This window comes from Lissotriton helveticus, chromosome 6, assembly GCF_964261635.1.
Source record: "Lissotriton helveticus chromosome 6, aLisHel1.1, whole genome shotgun sequence".
Lineage (NCBI taxonomy): Eukaryota > Metazoa > Chordata > Amphibia > Caudata > Salamandridae > Lissotriton > Lissotriton helveticus.
In genome coordinates this window covers 1876819084-1876840164 of record NC_136067.1, presented here as the reverse complement: position 1 = coordinate 1876840164, position 21081 = coordinate 1876819084, and the positions used below count along the sequence as shown (strand labels likewise).

At 43.1% G+C, this 21081-nt stretch overlaps 1 protein-coding gene across 1 annotated transcript in view; it reads left to right on the top strand.

Moving 5' to 3' along the window:
* RAB3GAP2 (RAB3 GTPase activating non-catalytic protein subunit 2) overlaps nucleotides 1-21081 on the top strand; it is a 586520-nt gene that overhangs the window by 170237 nt on the left and 395202 nt on the right. Inside the window, exons 5-6 of the mRNA XM_078649806.1 lie at nucleotides 13852-13899; nucleotides 13999-14074. Coding sequence (XP_078505932.1) covers nucleotides 13852-13899; nucleotides 13999-14074 — 124 coding nt within the window. The remainder of the gene's footprint in view (nucleotides 1-13851; nucleotides 13900-13998; nucleotides 14075-21081) is intronic.

The window sequence follows — 21081 nt, the reverse complement described above, 5'->3', positions numbered from 1 at the left end:
TGTTCATGTGTGTTGTATAGGGGACTTCGGGGAGAGGGGGGGTGCAGGGTTGTATAAAGCCGCGGGGGTGACATGGCGCCTAGGGTGATCTCGGTGGCATAGACGAGAACTGGGTATTTTCGGAAGCTCTGAAGGAGTGCGGTCCACTCAGTGGAGATGCATTGGCCGTGCCTCATCCTGTCTGAGCGTGTCCTCCTCGGCCGTGCTCCACTTATGGACTGTTCCCATCCAGGCTGCCAGAAGAGGCCCTGCAGGCACCCACCAATAAATGGTGGTTCCCTGTTTCGCTAAAAGGAGGGTCAGCGATGCAAACCGTGTCTGGGCTTTACAGTGTATAATATAGTGGCAGTTAATGTATTGCAGGAAAAGTTAAAGATTTAGCAATCCGTGGCAGCAAGGCGTTGATTTTCCATGATCTGAGTTACTGGACACAAAAATAAGTAGCAAAAACTCCAAACATTTTGAAAAATGGATCCTCCACCTACATTTTTCTACATTCTTGTTTTAGCTTTGAAAACATCTAGTAGTTAAGAATGAGAAGGTCCAGTTTTTTATCCAGCTTCAGCTGGCCTGTGATTTCTTAGAGAGTAAGAAGAGCAAAAGAGCTATACTGGATTTTGTGTAGAATGCGAAGTGATATATATATTTTACAATTCCTAATCATCTTAATGTGTTACTTTTCTCTCTATTAAGGTGCTTGAGGTAGGTTTTTATATAAGTTAGTGTTCTTTCAGTTTATAATCTGTTTTTGAGCTATCTCTGTCTGCATCCCCTACCTCCCTGCATTCCCCTTTGCCAGTTCAAACGATGGGGAATAGGTACCATGTGGAGTTAGTATGTTGGCCAATGAATTTATATGTACATCAAGCACATTTCGAGTTTTATGTTTCTTTGGTGCCAGCCAGGTCATTCTTGTGAATTTGTTTGATAGAACTGATTTCACTCTAGAATTAACCTTATAATAAAGAGTTAAATTGTAATCAGTAATGACCTAAATGTAAATGGCTGGATCTAACTGTTGCAAAAATTGGCGAGTAATCTACATTGAAGTCTGGCCTAAATAAATACTAGAATTTTGATAGAATACCCATCCTGACCTATTTCCCAATGGAAGATAACAGATAAAACCACGCTTTGAGATTGCTATATATTATATTTTATTATAATATATTTCCCAACCCTGTCCAAACCCAGTCCTAGGCAAAAGCTCTCGGAGTAACCACCAGTTCCCACTGTTGAATGCCTTCCTGGCATCCAACAGGGTTATTGCCCCAGGTCCTTCCTGAACAGTGTTTGTAGTAAATAAAGTAGAAAGCTTATGTGCATGCTGTATCGTATTTTTGTTATACATAAACTCCTACTGGTTAGTAAAATGTAAATGTAAATGTAAATGTGTTGGACTTGTAAAGCGCACAGCTGCCCGTGAGCGTCCCGGCGCTTGCTTAGGGAACCCGTCCTGGTATTCCCCTGTGAGAAACCCCGGCAGGGTGTCCACAAGGTGAAAGCCAGGCATCCCGCCGCGAGGGGCCGTAGTGGAGATTAAGCAAGCTATTGCCCAGAGTCGCAGAGTGTGACCCCGTGAGTTGACTAGGCACCAGAGCGAGAATTGTCGAGTCCGTGGAATTTTGAGCCCGAGACCCGCCGAGGCAGGGAATCGAACCCTGGTCCATGGTCGATCTCAGCTTCCGGGTCTGCCGCCTCTAACCACTGCCAGGTGTGGGGCCAATGTTGGCGTAGTTCTTGTTATTCGTATTATAAAGATAGTCGATGCTAAGAGGCACATTCCAATCAATGCAGTCGGTTGTATTCCAAAATTCAGGTGAGAGCAGATCATGTGCAATTCTTTACAGGAGTTCATCAAAAATAGGAGTAGTAATACCGGTTATAACTAACTCTGCGGGTAGGCCATCGTCACCAGTAATCACATTATTAGGTAGCGATAGAATGGTGCTAATGAGCTCCTGGTTATTGAAGGGTAAATCAGAAACCACCTGGAATATGGTGTTGAACGTTTTAAGCGATTGACAAACTTTTGGAAAGTAATCATGCATATGGGATGGAGGAATGAAATGTGTCAAGAGAGTTAAGTTATTAGCACAGACTATTGTGATGCATGCTACTTTACACTGAGGAAAACAAAGATGTGATGTGTAGAACATCTAATTTAATATCAGCCTCTGGTAGTTACTCACAGTCTCATTCCGGTCCATTTATTTAATTTATTTTCTTAAGAAGTTTTCTATAGCTCTGGCCTGACCCTAAGGTATCGGAGCGCTTTACAGCCCACCATTCCACCTCACAGGAACCAGCCATAAACAAATCAGCCATTGTTGGCTTTAACAGCAACCAGATGATGTAATTGAGCAACAATACCTTCCTTCTAAGTATTCTAAACTATGTCTCTAGAAGACTTGTTCTTATTTGCCCCATAAGTGCCAGTGACATCTTCACACAATCCATTTACAAACCTATTCCCCCTAAATACAGGCCGATCAATACTGGATCGAGTGAAACTGTATGAAATATCAACAGTTAGGGATAGTGGTACAAGTTTGGACAAAATAATGTAACCTCTGTATTGGGACTACACAGCAGTGTGTGGGGAGTGTCTATGTAAATATGATGAGAGTGCAGATTAAAAAAAAAAGGTTCATACAAGGACAGTTGAGTTGATCACTCGGCAGGTGTGAACCAATCAGGGACTCTTATTGTGTCCCCTACTGTACTGCAATCTTTGGTTAGTCTGATGGAGCTTCAGGAATTGGATGTGTCCAATTCTGGATCGATATTACAACTAAAGAACCCACTCATGATACAGAGTGGGGCACAGTTTGAACTTCAAGTGCTGGCTTGGACCACACAGCAAACATATACAGTGAATGAATAGGAGCCTTGCTGATTGTCAGCTATAGACCATATCCCACATGAATGTGGCCTTTTCACTTACCAGGAGGTATTCTGTGAAAATGTTAGCCACTCTGTGTATCTCTACTCCTTAAGTATAACATGTTCTTAATTGGTAGAGCTGTTGGCCAGGATATAAAGACAAAACATGGGGTAAACTATCTCATCATATATTATTTTTTCTCCATTGATCCCTTTAATAATCCAAGTGAGCAAGTATGATTTCTCTTTCATGTATAACTGGAAGATACTTGCACCAACTTCTTATATCCTTCAGCCTGTGCCTTCTTACAAATTTGTGCATTTCATTTGCCCATGCTTTTTTCTCTTTTTTTCTGTGCTCCCTATCCATGCCTGTTAGACCTGGTACCATTGGCGTGAGTCTCCCTTCCATTTTTTGCTGTTGTCTCCTCTGTTTTTGATATGATTTTACTGGTTTATATGCTTTGGGCACTGTGCCACTGCTATTCAGTGCCACAGTGCAAGTGCTCCCTATTGTAAAGTGTTGTAATGGATTAGTGACTCAATGATTGGCTTATTTGATTTACTTGTCTGACCCTAGCACAGTGCACCATGTGTGCCCAGGGCCTGTAGATCAAATGCTGCTAGTGGGCTTGCAGCACTGATTGTGCCGCCCACAGAAGCAGCTTGTACAGTGTGTCCCAGGCCTGCCATTGCAGAGCCTGGGTGCTGTCTAGTACTGCCATGTCAACATGGTAAGTGCACCCACGTACCAGTCCCTAAACCTTCCCTTTTCTACATGTTAGCCACCCCTAAGGTAGGCCCACGGGCAGGGTGCATTGTAAGTTAAAGGTAGGACATGCTCTGGTGTTTATTGCATGTCCTGATAGTGAATTCAAGACAATTTTGTTTTTCACTATTGCAAGGCTACCTGTCCCCATAGGCCAGAATGGGCAGTTTGATTATAACATCTTATAATCCTAACTGACCCAGGGAACATGGTAGAAAAACGAATTTAGTATGCATGAACTGTGACATGTGAGTGACAGGAGGACTTGGGCTCCAGCAGTGTGATGAGTCAGAGCTGGGCTGAATAGGACCTTGGCTGAATAGAGAGTGGGGCGGAGATTTCCTTTCCCTCTCCTGAGCCCTCAAAGAATAGAGAGTAGGGGGAGGAGATTTCCTTTCAGCTACCTAGGTCAGGTCTTCTTTCAAAAATGCTGTCTCCACCTCCTGCCAGGAAGCTGCACCAGTGAGGACAGAACTGGTTTTGGCCAGGTACAGACACTCTCTGCCTCCAGAGAACAAAGAAATTAGTAGTATAAATATTGGGGCCCAGACCCCAAGACTTTAGATCACTTCTGGGAATCAAGACAAACCTTTGCCAAGGAGAGGAACCAAGGAAGCTGAAGGATTTGACTGCCCCTGTGCCATTGTGCTATTTACTGGTGTTGGCCTGCAGTGGTTACTTATTTACCAAGGAAAGGAGAAGGAACTTTTAATGAACTTTCATCATCTTGCAGAAAAATCTCCAAGGGTTTGAAGTGTGCTTGCCTCCTGCTGAAGTATCAGGGATACAAGACTTCACCACAAGCTCCCCCCTGAATTTCCTTGCCGGGAATTCTGTCTGCAGAAGCCTGTTTATTGTTAGGAGCTGAAAGCGCAACGCAACGAGAAGAAGCGTGTCATCGCTGTAGCTGTTGCTGTCGCATCACCGGAGAAGCATGTCTCCACCGCAGAGGTCGCCGTTGCACCACCGGAGAAGCGTGTCTCCGTCGCAGCTGTATGTCGGCGCATCAACGGAAAAACACGTCACCACCGCAAGGGTCACTGTCGCATCACCGGAGAAGCGTGTCGCAGGGTCTGTCGCGGCTCAGAAGTTCCCAAGTCGACGCTCGGGCGTGCACGCACGCATCACCTTCACGTCGTCGCACCGCATCAAAGAAGCCATCTTGTCGCATCGCACCGGATCGTTGCATTGCAGTGCATCGAGGCGCCATCTTGTCGCATAGTAACAGGAACGCAATATGAGATCGACACATCACCTCCTCTCTGGTAAGAAATAGACGCATTGCCTACTTTGCGCAAGCATTGAGGAACAGACTCATCGCCTTCCCCTAAGCAAGGAAGCAGCGCATCGTCCTCCCTGAAAACTTTTTGTTTATCTTGCACTACGCATCCAAAGATACTTTGTGAGAAACGTGTCGCATTTACCATCACCTCTGAACTAAGCTATTTTTATCATTTAAAAGTCATTTTCCTAATACTGTATTGTATTTTTGTCGTTTGGGTCTTGTGTTAAGTCTATATAAAGAATACTTATTTTTATAAAACCTGTGTAGTGTCCATCTGTAGTGTTTTCACTGTATTACTGTATGTGTTCACAAATGCCTTCCGGCTCGTGCCAAGATACCACAGGGTTGAGCAGGGGTTATTTTAGGGGTGTAGCCCTCTTACCCTGACTAGAAGCAAGGGTCCCTATTTGGACAAAGGTGCAAAACATTGCCAATTAGAGACCCCCAGTTCTAACAATGCCACACTGACATCTAGCCCACCCACCTTAGAAACACTACTTATCTCCACTGCTAGGGGAAATCACCATCTGCATTTGCTACAGTTGCAGCAACCGGGGCTCCTATCTGCCAACAATAATATTGAATATAAATCGTATCTTTTGCAAAATAAAGCCCACACTTGTCAAACACACAACCGTCAGCCAAAAGATTCAGAAGGAAATTGGAGACCACGTGTAATCAAGTAAGAAAAATAATAGAATCCCATATGTATCACCAAAGAAAGGAAAAAAGTACATTTCTGTGATACAAATAAATATTGTCAACCAACACATCAAAATTATTTAGTATTAAGGAAATCATTGTAATAGACCCTTAAATAATCAGCGTGCTAAGAGTACCTGCCTAAGCTCCTCTCAACCAGCACCAATATCCATCACCCATACAGCTAATTACATTTCACATTTCTTAGTTCCATAGAGTGACTAACAGACAAATTATCAACCACCATCCTGGACATTGGAGAAGTCATTAAAACATCCAATGGAGCGGCTTCAGGCCCTTTGTTTTGGCTTGACTGCTCAAGCAGTTCCATGACACACAACTCAGATCACAAAATAATGTTTTATAGACATTAATGAGTTTAAGAGTGGCAGGCTTCTAAAGATAGATTACTGTACCCTGCATCATTTAGAGTGATTATCAACCGCATAGGATGTTATTGTTACACAGAAGTGGCTGAACAGAAATCAGAGCAAACATAGAGAGCATGCCTGCGACAAAATTACACGCCCTGGCACTCATAGACCAGCTTTATCGAATTTTACGTTCCCAATGTAAATAGGATAGAATTGAGGCAGTAGCAGATTATTGAGTGCTTTTAATCTGAAAAAGAAAAGGGTGAGTCTGTTGAATGTCCACATCATGTTACCACACTGAGATCCTTGCATAAACAGCTCAATAATTATTTTTTTTGTCTCGTCCTTCAGAGCCTTCCATAGTCCCCTAGACCTAACAGTTATTTCTTTGATTAGTGCTCTCAAAATCTTGTGGCTTCTTTTAAATCTTGTACAAGAGTTCATTGTGTTGATATACCCCCCTGCCTCTCTGTCACACTGAGGCTTTCCAAATGGCAACACTGGATTTGTTCAGGATGATTCCTTTAGCGCCCCTAACCCTCTAAGGTTGAGCACTATCCTGCAGACTTTGCAACATTGACGCCCATGACTCTGGCACTTCCCGCCACCATACCTTCACTGGTTTCACCTGTGGCACTGACGATAGCGCCTAAGAAACATCTAAGCCTGCCAAGGCGCTGCTGAGCTCTGAGCGACCATGACATTGTTGCCAGAGCTTTCAGAGTCAACCAAATTTATCTGTGTTGCAAAAAAAACAAAGATAAGCCCTACTTTAATGATGCACCCTTGGCAGAACACCTTCCCAAGTTCACCTAGATGGAAGGGTTGTTGGGCTTCAACTCCGAGGACCTTGCTATGCCGAATGAGATTTATGGCCCCACAAAAGATTATGATTCGTAAGCTTATAACCTTCTTCCACAAATAACCCAGAATCTGGCTTGTATCATGACTTACAAAATGCAAGTGGCCTGGACACTTTACCAGAAAGAGACATCCATTCCTTTACTACCGTTATATGAAAAGCAGCTAAAGCCTTGTAAATTAACTTGCTGTCTGTGGAGAAGACTGCCATTATAATGTAGATCTTACAATCCTTTGCTCACTGGCGAAGCCCTTGCTTCCACTTAAGGAAGCTCTTCTGGACCCTGTCATGGCTGCATGGGAGAAACCCTTGGCAGTCCAAGTGAGTTCATCATAGCAAAATCAGAATACTATTTCCCTGGCACCTCCTGATAGAAAGTTTTTAAAAACTTGAATTGATGGGCTGCAAAGTATTTACTTATGACAAGACTTGCACTTTTGTGTCTGTGGTAATTCTGTACTAGGACATATGTGCACCCATTCTCCCTAGCTCTTGAACACATGCACAAGCCTGCACTTGGCCCCATCACTCATAAGAAAACTTAGACAGACAAGGAAGTAGTTCAGCAATGACAAGCACCTCTGGCTGCACATTATCACTGCGCTGTGAAGACACGCACGTTGATGTAGCCTTAAGCAGTCATTTATTTTCCTGCTGTTCCATTTGCTTGTGTAGCGTTTGCTGTAAGAGAGCACAATGAGTTGGTGCTTATTCTCATAGCATTTGTAATTGATTGCTGTTTGTTCACTTTTGCAGCAAAGAGGATGTAATAGTGTGATTTATGGCTTGCTAGTGATGCAAATGCAAGTTATTTTGAAGGCAGTAGTATTGATGCTTCTGTATCTACTGAACAACATTTCCCAAATTTCGCAAAGATGTAAACACATGGCTCTTCAATCAATAGTCCCCTTCTTTTTTACTGCCTAGCATTTCCTTCAATCTTTTTGCGTTTTCTAGCGCCGGGAAACCTTCGGGTAGCTGTTGCGCTGTATAAATGTAATAAATAAATAAATAAATCTAAGCCAATAGAAGTAGCATTTTCTAGTATAAAATATTCAAGGAGCTAGCTGAGATATTTGATACTTACTCCCACCCTGAATTGATACTATGGCCCACATTAACCCTCTCCCAGGGGGAAGTGAATGGTCTGCAGTTGACATAGCAAAAGATATCAAGTAGAAGATAACACTGATATTGTAGTTGTAATTTCATTTATATAGCGCTTACAATCCTTGATGAGGCATCGAAGCTCTATATGCGGGGCAGCACACAGCTCTGGAACCCAAAGTTAGTGGTTTGTCCACTGTTTTTGGTTATTGGAATTAGTCTTGTGTGCTCAAGCAAACCATTACAAGCATTCACTCCAGGTTTTTTTGTGCTAGATGAAATTACTAGGAATTATGTGTTTTTATGAGTTAGGGGATGGGGACGTATGTGAGTTCATGTATATGTTTAGTGGGATTAATAGATGAACTAGAGGTGGTTAAGTATTGTTAGGTTGCAGGGATATGGCTTTCAAAAAAGGGAAGATTGTGATCTTTGAAATGAGTTGTTCACAATTTGCATAAATAGATTAATAGATATTAAGGCATACATAAAAATGGTATGTAATAGGTAGCAAACAGAAAATATTAGAAAACGACTGCTGCTGTAGCACATATGTTAGTGTTAGACACTGTGATGTACCAAAAGCCCAGGAAGAAATACAATCTTCATTGTTAAAACTAGCCTCTGTGTTAACGGGAAACCGCCTTTACAACAATGTTTTTACTACGTTATACTTTGTAAGGCATTTCTCGCTACACTTGTTTTTAGAAAGCATATGCTTTTGAAATGTATGGCTTTACCACGCATTTAAGGTAGGTTCAGGAGTGTGGGTTTTCTCCCCACATAAATATATTTTTTATATATATATATATATACCATGACACATGACAACATCGACGTATATCAGGACCTCATTACCAAAGACCTAAAAAAACTATACACTACCACAAACAAAAAAATCAAGCGTTGAATAAAATGAACCGAAGTTACAACAATTTGTTAAATAAATTAGAATCTAACAAGAACATCATTGTGCGCCAGGCCGATAAAGGCGGGAACGTAGTGTTGTGGCCCCGTGAACTCTACATCAATGAGGCTGAAAGTCAACTAAATGATCAGTCCTGCTATAAAAGGAGTAATTTGGCGGTAATTAGACTGGCTTGGCAAGATCAAAATTCCAAGTTGGTGGCGTGGAAAAGCTGTAACTTAATATCCAAAGAGGAATTTGGGTTTTTAAAGAAGGATTTTCCAGTTATACCTTCATTCTATTTACTTCCTAAAGTCCATAAACATTTGGATAATCCACCAGGGCGTCCTATAATATCTGCTATCAACAGTTCAACGGAGAACATTTCTACCTACATTGATTATTTTTTGCAGGACAATGTGAAGGGCTTAAAGTCCTATGTACAGGATTCATCAGACTTTGTACGCAAATTGAACGATACTTCATGGAATCCAGATTGTATACTGATTACATTAGATGTAACCTCGTTGTATACGTCGATACGGCACAATGATGGTATTAGAGCTGTAAGCCATTATTTAAATCAACGTGCAATCAATTTTTCTGCCCATAACACCATGCTAATCTCTATGATTAAGATCTGTCTGGAACAGAATTTTTTTCTATTTAACAATCAAGTGTACCAGCAGATGAGGGGTGGCTATGGGGGCCTGTTTTTCTCCCAGCCTAGCGTGCTTGCACATGGGCTGGTGGGAGGAACAGGTCCTCATGGGACAACATCTTGCCACAATGCAAAATCATGTTCCATTTTACTTGAGATACATTGACGACCTCTTTTTGATTTGGCAGGGCACTCTTGCAGAAGCACGTATTTTTGTGGAACAACTCAACACTAATGATCTAAATCTCCAATTTACATCTACAATGAGTACAACGTCAGTTTGCTTTCTGGACATTGAGGTATATGTGGAATCAGGAGGTTTAGCGACCAGATTACATCGTAAGCCGACAGCGGGTAACACTGTCCTGCATGCGGCTAGTCAGCACCCCCATCACTTGATACACAGCATCCCCTTTGGTGAGATGCTGCGCATCAAAAGAATATGCAGTACAGAGATAGAATGTGCTATGGCCCAGGAAGCGAGTAAAAAACGCTTTCTTGCAAGAGGCTATTCGGAGGCAGTTGTTCAAAAAGCAATCAACCGTTCGAACAACATAACAAGAATACAGGCATTGACACCTAAGATAACACATAGTGTGACTAGTAATGCACCTGTACCGGATTTCTCACGCATCATTGTTACCTATAATCGCCAGCACAAAGAGATTCGTAAAATCTTTTCCCGCAACTGGAACCTGGTGACAGGGTATCCTGTCATCGGTGATCTAGTAGGTAGGAAACCTGAATTCTCTTTTAGAAAATCCATTTCAATGGCAGATCGATTGGTCAAGAATCATTTGGAGCAACCAATCCCAGAGACCTTTATGGCTCTGAGGAAAGGTTTAAAAAAATGCTCAAGCTGTAATGCTTGTAAATATGGCTGCAGCAAGACCCAATATGATACACCATTCAGAGAAATGCCTGTACTAATTACTAAACAACTTACCTGCAAAACTGAATTTGCAGTTTAAGTGCTGCAGTGTCCTTGTGGGCTCCGGTATGTAGGGAGCCCTCGGCTTCCGGCTCACAAGCGGATACTGCAGCACATAAAAGCAATCAGTACCAAAGATCAGTCCTACCCAGTGGCACGCCACTTTGAGAGCACTCATGACAGTGACCCAAAACATCTATCATACTATGTAATTGATTGTATTTTGCCCCTCAAAGGAGGGGGCAATAGAGATGCTCTCTTGAGGGTTTTAGAAACTAGATATATTTCAGAACTAGACAGTCGTAGCCCGGGGGGTCTGAACGCAAGCGAGGACCTTTACACTTGCCTGTGAATTTTTATTAAAAAACACCTATAAAATTCACTGCGATCCAGGGCGATCTTAGATCAATATCGGAGTTTCTTATATTAATAACCCAGTAGGACGCTTTTTAGCTCATAAATGGTTTTAGCTGATTTGTAAACAACTGTTATGGAACCAAACACAGAAAAGGGAGGGGCTCCTCTCTTTTATACTATGTTAATATGAATTTAACAATTTTAATTAATTGATTTAACTTTTTGCACTTGGCACTTTTTACACATTTTGCACTATATAGCAATAACTGCTCCTTGTCACTCCCAGTGATGTATATTGAAAATAAGTTTACACATAGATTTGAAATGTTTGCAATAGCACTTTATTCCAACTCCCACTTGGCATTTATCAATTAAGGTTTTTTAACAAGGAAATGCAAGATCTTTTATGTGATTTTATCGACATATGGTTTTATGATGTTATATATTTATTTATATGTACAGACACATGACCATTGCGATTTGTTGCACACATATATATTTGTATGATGAATTATGTATGATCTTTACTCACTATGAGTTATATTCATCTGTTAGACAGAGGGTTATTATTTTGTCTTCAGTCTTTTCTTTGTTTCCTTGAATTGAACCTTTGACATGTGGAGGGCGGGATTGTATGGTCCGCCCTTTGTGTTTATTACTTATACCTCACTTGTGACATAGCAATCACACCATGTGATCAAGACTGTGGAGACAGTCGAAACGCGTCGTGGCGGCATGCTGAGCAGAATTACGCACCAATAAAGGCACCTTTTGTTCTGGCACCAAATTGGGTTCCACTCTTCGTTATTCTTTCCAGTTGAGAACGGTAACTGGAGGCGCTGTCAGCGACTGGCGAAGTTTTGTTTATATATATATATATATATATATATATCAAAGCAGGAGCGATGTGTCTCCGTGATTGTGGAGTTTGCCAGCAAGATGTGCAGCTACTAATAAAGAGCTTCAAAACTTACCTTCCTGTGGCCTGTCTTCGAATTTGGGCTCCTGCTTTGATTGATGTACACCGGCTTTCCAAGTCGGGAAGACTGCTCGCCGCTGCTGCGGACCTGTCAGGTCACCATGGGGTGATTGAACTTTCAGGAGGAAGGATAATGGACGTGCCTTGCAGGGAGCGCCCCATTAGCTCGTAGTGACATCTACAAAGCAAGGCAAGCGCCAGTCAGGACTTCGCATCAGCCCACATGGGTTATATTTTGCATAACTCTGCAAGAATGAAACAGTGCGCCCACATGGGAAAAAGCTTACGCACTACAGATCCCAGGAGGCTCTTGGTAGCCACGCCCACCACGGCAGGGACCTTTAAGTAATACGAGTGCGTAATGAACTGTGCTTTCATGACTGCCTTGCACTAACGCCACTGAAGAAAGGAGTGCAAACACCTGAAACGCGTCTGGCTTTTTAATGCGATGTGTCTTCGTGATTGTGGAGTTTGCCAGCAAGATGTGCAGCTACTAATAAAGAGCTTCAAAACTTACCTTCCTGTGGCCTGTCTTCGAATTTGGGCTCCTGCTTTGATTGATGTACACCGGCTTTCCAAGTCGGGAAGACTGCTCGCCGCTGCTGCGGACCTGTCAGGTCACCATGGGGTGATTGAACTTTCAGGAGGAAGGATAATGGACGTGCCTTGCAGGGAGCGCCCCATTAGCTCGTAGTGACATCTACAAAGCAAGGCAAGCGCCCGTCAGGACTTCGCATCAGCCCACATGGGTTATATTTTGCATAACTCGGCAAGAATGAAACAGTGCGCCCACATGGGAAAAAGCTTACGCACTACAGATCCCAGGAGGCTCTTGGTAGCCACGCCCACCACGGCAGGGACCTTTAAGTAATACGAGTGCGTAATGAACTGTGCTTTCATGACTGCCTTGCACTAACACCACTGAAGAAAGGAGTGCAAACACCTGAAACGCGTCTGGCTTTTTAATGCGATGTGTCTTCGTGATTGTGGAGTTTGCCAGCAAGATGTGCAGCTACTAATAAAGAGCTTCAAAACTTACCTTCCTGTGGCCTGTCTTCGAATTTGGGCTCCTGCTTTGATTGATATATATATATATATATATATATATATATATATATATATATATATATATATATACAATGCGTGGTATAGGCATACGTTGTAAAAGCATATGCAATCTAAAAAAAAATGTGTTGTAAAAAATGTGTGGTAATGGCACGCACAGTATTTCCCTGCGTTGTTCCGTCATACAACCATGTTAACAGGGAAGACTTACATATGTAATATAAGCCCATGTGTCTTTAGCAGCATCATGACATGGTGGGCAAATTGTTGACTTCATTTCAGTGCCCAAATAACTATATTCCTTATGTTGTACTGTGTGAGTTTCATTGCCTCGACCTGACACTGTAGTGTCCACCATCTTGGTAAACATTATGGTTATGACGCAATATAGCATTATAGCACAGTGCCAGTAGCTACAACTGTTTTTACAGGTACTGAATCCGAATTATAGGTTTGATCCGCTGGCTAGGACTTATGACAAGGGGAAGGGCATTTAACAACCATTAAAGACAGAGGTAGAAGGACTATAATGCTTTTAGAACATTTTACCCACAGAAGTTAAAATATTCTGAAATGCACCGAGGAAAACCAAAGAAAAAAACATTAGAATGCTTTAGTAGAAGTTTATAGCCGTTATGAGCCCTAACCCACTTCATAGTGTTTAGAGGAGCTCTAAGCATTCCAATGTTCTAACTGTTTTGTTACGCCGAGAGATCAGCTCTTCAACTAGTGTTGCATAAGAGTACAAACATGTAAATAAATCCCTTTTTTTTTTAGTTTTGTTTGGGTAAGTATTTTGTATCTCATCGTCAAATGACCCCATGGCGCTAGTGTTGTAACAGAGCTTAGAAATGCAAACTGCTAGTAAGTCTGCTTTGACTAACCCTCTTTTAGATAATACACCAAAAAGTAATTTTAACTGCCTGTGTTTAAATCATTTTCCGACATTGAGTTTTTTTTCTCCAGTGAATGTGTCAGCAGTGCACTGTGTATTCCTCTTGCAAGCCAGAAAAGGTAAGAGCTCAGCCATTATTTCACAAATAATTTGCTCTATAGATACCCAGATATGTTTCCTAAAAACTTGTTTTCTGTTTTTTTTGTGTTTTTTGTTAGGAGTTCTACAGGGCGCCCTGACTGGACGTGCATTGTGGTCGGTTTTACCTCTGGCTACTTGCGCTTTTACACTGAGGTGAGTTGCTTCTGGTCACCAACTTCGAGTGTGCTAAGTAAATGCATGTTTTTGAAAAATATTTGAGGATGTATTGTTGCGGTGCATTGGTCCCTCCATCATTATTGTTGACGTCTCACTTTACAGGGAATCCCCTTACAGCCTCCTTCAAAAAACCCTGCCACCCAGTATACCCCATTTTGAGGAACAACCTTCAAAGTCGATGAGCCAAATTTACCTGGCAGCCTTTTTTTGGTTTGAGGATCCAGCCATTGTGGTAAAGGTTACTATTATACCTTTGAGTAACTTTACTACTTTGCACAATTTCACAAACTTCGAGTATAGAGATACTCAAAAGTGTAGACTTGCATATCCCTGAAACATCTACAAGTGTAAAATTACTACTGTCAAAAAGGAGCAGTAATAAGCCCAGCACTACACATGGCCAACCAGTAATAGTACAACACCCTCCCATGGGAAATATGGAAGCAGTGACTTATTTCAACTGTTGAAAATAAGTTTGAATTCTATTTAATGTTAAAAATTATATATAAATAAAAAATAAAATATATTTTATTATTAAATGTTTAATAACCTTTTAAAAATGTAAATAGATTTAGCTTTATTTAGTTTTCTAAATAATTCCATTCATTTAAATTAAATGTGTACGTATAACTTTTTCACTTTTTTCTATTCTTTATCATAGGGAAATCTCCGCTACTGCGGTGGCGATCTCCCTGTGGTAAAATGTAGAGAACGTTTAAAAAGTTTAATAAACCCAAACTTTTTTTAATGTTAAATATTGTTGCAAATTATATATGTTCATTTTAAATGTAGACCAAAATAAAAAAAAACAGCATTATTTAATTAACTTCCCCCAGGCTACCTCATCCAAACTCTCCACAGACCAAAAGGAAGAGGAGGAGGGTTGGCCATAATTTACCGGGAACAGTTTACCTGTAGAACTAGTGACGCCCAAATTGACAACTCCGAAAGCTGCCACCTCTCCCTCCAATCTTCCCCAAGGCATTCCCTTTCGGGTCTCCTAATCTATCGGCCCCCAGGTACGCTCGGGAAACTTCTCAATGCAGTCACCGAAGCGGCCTCCCAACTAGCCGCTTCTGTTTCCAACTTTCTCATTGTTGGCGACTTGAACCTTCACTTCACAGATCCCACTGACCGTTCCGCCTCGGACCTACTAGTGGACCTGCTATCACTTAATATCAGGCTGGCCAATAATGAACCCACCCATGACAAGGGACACTTACTAGACCCCGTTCTCACTAATGCCAATATCACCACCAGTCCACCTTTGCCACTGCCATGGACTGATCACCTCCTAGTCCCCTTCTCATGGGAAGCCCCTTCTGTGCCTATCCAGCCTGTAAAAGCTAAAACCAAAGACAGACGATGGCATAAACTCATACCATCAGAATGGACTGACATCCTCTCTAAGACTATTCCAGTACTGTCCTCCGACGCCATAACGGCCGACGAACAGTTTTGCTCCTGGATTACGTCCTCCCTGGATATCCTTATTCCCAAGATCACTATCCTCAGACACAATAAACGTGTACCCTCAGCCCCATGGTATACGCCAGAGCTCAAGTCGCTGCGGCAGGACTGCAAAAGAGCGGAGCGGTCATGGAGGAAGGAAAAATCCAATGTTAACAAGGACGCCTATTCCACCGCCCTATCAGCATACAAAGCTGCGATCGACAAGACAAAAAGTCGGTTTTTCCAGGAACGAATTGAAAAAGCTGCCTGCTCAAGCAAAGAAACCTACACCATCTTGAAAGAACTGCTTAAGGTCCCTGACCCCGCCCCCAGAAACCCACCAGATCCAAAGGCGGACCAGGAAAAATGTATTCAGCTAGCGAGCTTCTTTCAAGACAAAATTCAAAAAATTCTTGACTCCATCCCCCCGACTAATACTGGCGAGACCGACGAGCCCTCCGACACCTCGATCGCCCCTCGTCTAACCTCGTGGGGACAAATAACCCACGAAGAAGTAGAGATCACGCTCACATCCATCAAAAGCGGATCTCCTAGGGACCCCGCACCGCTACGGACCCTTAAGGAAGTCGCGCCCACTATCATCCCCCCCCTCACTAAGCTCATCAACGCCTCTTTTCAACAGGGAGTCGTCCCCCCTAGCTGGAAAGCGGCCGTCGTTAAGGCGTTGCTAAAAAAACCCTCCCTAGACCCAGCTGAACTGGCCAACTACCGACCAATATCCCTCCTCCCCGGGACCAGTAAGGTTGCCGAGAAACTGGTGAATAAGAAACTCTCCCAGTTTCTCGAAACCAACAACCTGCTAAAAAACTCGCAGACAGGCTTCCGCCCTGGACAGGGCACCGACATCGCCCTCCTGGCTGCAGTGGAGGAGGCCAGAACGCTCTTAGACGAAGGAGGATCAGTGGCAGTGATCCTCCTCGACCTGAGCGCGGCCTTCGACACTGTCAACCATCAATTGCTGGTCAAACGGCTCAAAAAGGTAGGAGTAGAAGGTACCGCTCTGTCCTGGCTTTCCTCCTTTCTGGCCCATCGTTCCTTCCAGATCTGGGAAAATAACACCTGCTCCTCCGACACTCCCCTCCAATGTGGTGTGCCTCAGGGCTCCTCCCTGAGCCCCACATTGTTTAACATCTATATGTCCCCATTGGAGGAGATCGTCACCCCGTTCGGAGTGAGCATTGTCAGTTATGCGGACGACACACAACTAGTTGTCTCCCTTTCCCACCCTAGCCAGCAGCCAGTGGACCTATTCAATTGCTTGAAGGAGATCCAAGGGTGGATGAACTATTCAGCCTTAAAACTGAATGGTTCTAAAACTGACATTCTTCTTCTGGGCCAGAAAGGACCCACCTTCCCTGTGAACATCTGGCCACCCTGTCTAGGACCCCCCCCTGTCCCTAAACAGGAAGTAAAAAGCCTGGGAGTATGGATCGAAAAGGACCTTACATTCACCACGCAGGCTAAAAAAGTAGCAGGCACATGCTTCGGCCTACTCAAATCGATGAGAAAGATCCTGCCTCATACTGTCCAGGCTTGACTATAGCAATGCTATATACCTGGGCGCCCCCGAAGCAACCCTAAACAAATTGCAGAAAATTCAAAACGCGGCCGCCCGGATTCTCACGCACACTCCCGTCAGAGCTTCGGCCAAACCTGCCCTGAAACTCCTTCACTGGCTCCCAGTGAGGGAACGAGTAACATTCAAAGCCCTAAGCCTGGCCCATAGGCTACTGCAGAATCAGGGCCCCCCCATTTTGAGGAAATTTATACAACCTTACAAAGCCCCCAGATCTCTTCGATCAGACGAGGAGTCCTTTATCACCGTGCCTAGATTCAAGAAAGCCCGCACGGGTGGTAGACGTTTCTTGATCCACACAGCGCGTCTATGGAATGCCCTTCCTCGAGACCTGCGGAAAGAACCGAACTACCTGAGATTTAGGAAACGACTCAAAACTCACCTGTTCCCTTAAACCATAACCACCCCGGCTCAATATCGTCTCTGTTTATACTGATTATGTTTAAAATTACTCTTGCCCCTTTCCTCCCCCAAGCCTCCTCTGGTGTAGGGTTCTTCAGCGCTGGGATACCCCAGGGTGACTACGCGCTCTATAAAAAATTTTAATAATAATAATAATAATAACTTTGAATTAAATATTTACTTATTTAAAATATATTACATTAAATTAACATTATTTTTTTGAATTTTAGAAGAAAATTGCCACCTAACGTAAAACAAATTACATGTTGTATATATTATAATTATTAAAAGGAATGTAATTATATTTCAATAAAACATAATGTTACATTATTTTTTATATTCCAAAATGTTTTCTTTTCAGATAATTTAACATTAAATTAAATGTATTTATATTTTAACTAGTTTAAATAATTTAACATTATTTCCTATGGGGCTTATTGTAAGTCCCTACCTACATTATTTTCTCAATCAAGCAATCAGGGAATTGTGAAGGGCGCCACTCACCTGTGAGGTTCTCAAGGCGCTGGAAGGGCGCGGAGGGGGGGTGCAGCTCCGGGTCAGTCGAAGAGCCAGGTCTTGAGGCTCTTCCTGAAGGTGTGCAGAGTGGGGGCGCATCTGAAGTTGATAGGGAGCTCGTTTCAGGTCTCTGCCGCGATGTAGGAGCAGGCTCTTCCACCCGTTCTTGCTCTGCGGTTGCGCAGGGTTTTTGCGAGTGCGAGGTTGGCGAATCGTAGGTTTCTCTTGGGTACGTGGAAGGAGATTCTTTCGTTGAGATATTGGGGTCTGGTGTTGTGGAGGCATTTGTAGGCATGGTGAGTATCTTGAAGGTTACTCTTTTGTTGACGGGGAGCCAGTGGAGGTGTCGCAGGTGTTGGGTGATGTGGGAGGGTATTGAAATACTAGTGATTAGGCATGTGTGGCCATGTTGTGGCCTTCAAGGAAGCCATATTGGACATATTTTGCATTCTTCTGACTCCCTCGCCCAACCTGTTCGAACTTGGCGCCAAGCTTTTTATTCGTCGCACATGAGTCGTGTCAGCCACCAACACCAGAGGAAACCCCATTTACTTGTCAGACTTGGAAGCTAATCTTACACAACCTCACCCACAGTTGAGCCATCCACAACTTCTGGTGCAGTCGGTCTGAGTCATTCTGATTCAGATGGAACTCTACCTTTATCTAGAATGCACCACATTCCTTTTGCTTCAGATTCTGAACATCAACATAGTGTTGGAGATGACAGAGATGGTGCATCCCATTGTTATGATGAAGAAAATCTTGTCATAAACCTTCGAAGGACGCCAGTAGGTTTAGTCACTTTGCTGGATGCTGAGTTTAACTCTGCCCTTGGACCCCCCACAGAGGAATAAGCTTCCTTTGCTATTGTGGTCAGACAAGTTACTGATGTTTTAGGCCTGCAGCTTTCCCCTGTTGAAGTAAAGACTAATGTCCTGACAGAAATCATGCAACCTGGGCAGGCTTCCACAGAACCACTTCTCCCTATTAATTAAGCCTTGACGGGCATACTGATGGGTACAGGAGCCAAAACAGGGTGCCAGAAGACACATACACACCCTTAGTCAACCTCTCTTCCTTATGCAACACCCTACGCCTAATAGCTTGGTGGTCCAGGCATCCACAAGTAAATCCAACCCTAACTCATTCCCTAGTACATCTACCAGGATTCAAAACGTACGTAGGCATTGGAGAAGAGGTTGTTCTTCTCAGGCAGCCTCGTTCTTCATTTAGTATATGCTAGTTGCCTCCAGGGACGGTACAAGCATGCACTGCGGAATATAGTCAGCGAGATCTTACTAATAGTCTCTGAACAATTCCACGCCAGCCTTGTGCAGATTATCCGAGACTGTCAAGAAGCAGTGAAATAAGTCATCCACTTTGGGCTGGATACCACTGACTACTTGGGCAGGGTGGTTGGTACCAGCGTGGTTCTACAACACCACACATGGATGAGATACACAGGCTTTTATGAGTGATATTTAGGCATCACTAATGGCCCCATCTCTTCAGAGATAAGACATACCCTACACTGGAGTGCTTCAGGGAAAGCAGTACCACGGCACTCTCCCTCTGCCTTTTAGCACCCATGCAACAGTATCCCCAACAGTTTCACCACTTTCTAAGCTGTGAACAAGTAATGAACCTATATTCCATCAAATGTAGGTTTCTAACATATTCTTTTGTTCTGTAGATGTGTCATGAAGTTATGCTAGACAAGCTTATGCAAAAATGCATTCAGTGATTTAATATTTTAGAAGTTGTTCCATCTATGTCAAAGACACTATGACCATTCCCCTTAATAATTCTATTATTTTATTTTATTTTAATTACTTCATTTTAATCACTTAAGTTTGAGATTTCAGAAATTGTGAAACTAGATGACTCTAGTACCTTTCCAATTTTAAGCACCCTTTAGCCTGTCTCAACAGACTTTTGCCTGTAGTGTTACACTATTAGGCACCGCAAGTCTAGCACATCCTCTCAATATATACACCTCAAGGTTTTAGAAGAAGACACTTAAAGTAAACATGAGATAAAGATGACGCACATTTTCAGGGACTTTTTACATAGGTGATGTATTTCTCACCTTTTGAATATTCCCTAGGTGTCAGCTTGGATTTGAAAACTTTTAAGCACTATTTCTGCATGTCGGTAGATAACGCTGTATTGCTCTGTACTGTTGCTGTTCTGCTCTAGAAATGACGTGTGAGGCTTATAAAAGTGCCATTCCTACACACTTAAGTCTGACCTTTTTTTCTGCACCACCAGACGCATATCCGAGTTCTCTCTTGCCTCTCACAGAAATTTACCTCAGATAATTTTGTTAAAAAATTCTTAGTATGCAAGGGAATGTTGCCCTCAAAAATAACAGGTTTTCAGTCTTGTAGGGACTGTTTAAAACTAATTTCTGTGACAGATCCCCATCAGGTGTGTCTAGATCACTAAGCAAAAGAAGACACCATGACAAGACCGCTCAAAGTGATGGTTCAAGTTGAAAGTTCGATCCTGGTCCCGTACAAAGCTGCTCCAGAGCCTGGTCTTTATCGATGTCTAAATCGTACGGTAGGTCCAAAAAAGAAACTAGAAATCGAAGCTGGACCATGGTCCCTTCTCGTCACTCACATTCACCTGAGCAGGCGTGGAGCGACACTATCAGTGGTGGCTGCTAATTAATGGCGGTGGTGGGGGAGTTGCAAGGGGGTGGGTGGAGGGATTGAAAACTAAAAGAAATTTAAGTCGCCTGCCTTCCAGCTGCCGCTTCTCTGTTCTCTTCGCCCGCTTCAGGACTCCAGGAACAGGATGCACCCAGACTTCCAGACTCCCCTAGCCAATCACGATGCTGCTGATAGCAGCGTTGTGATTGATCTGAGCGCCGTGGTTCGGAGCTCAGAGAGTGTCTGGAAGGCTGGACATGTTGTCCACCAGGCTGTGCAATGCATCCTGGTGGATAATATGCAAACTGTGCATGACTGTTTGGCTGGCCCAAGACGGCCGGCCAAACTGTCATGTGCAC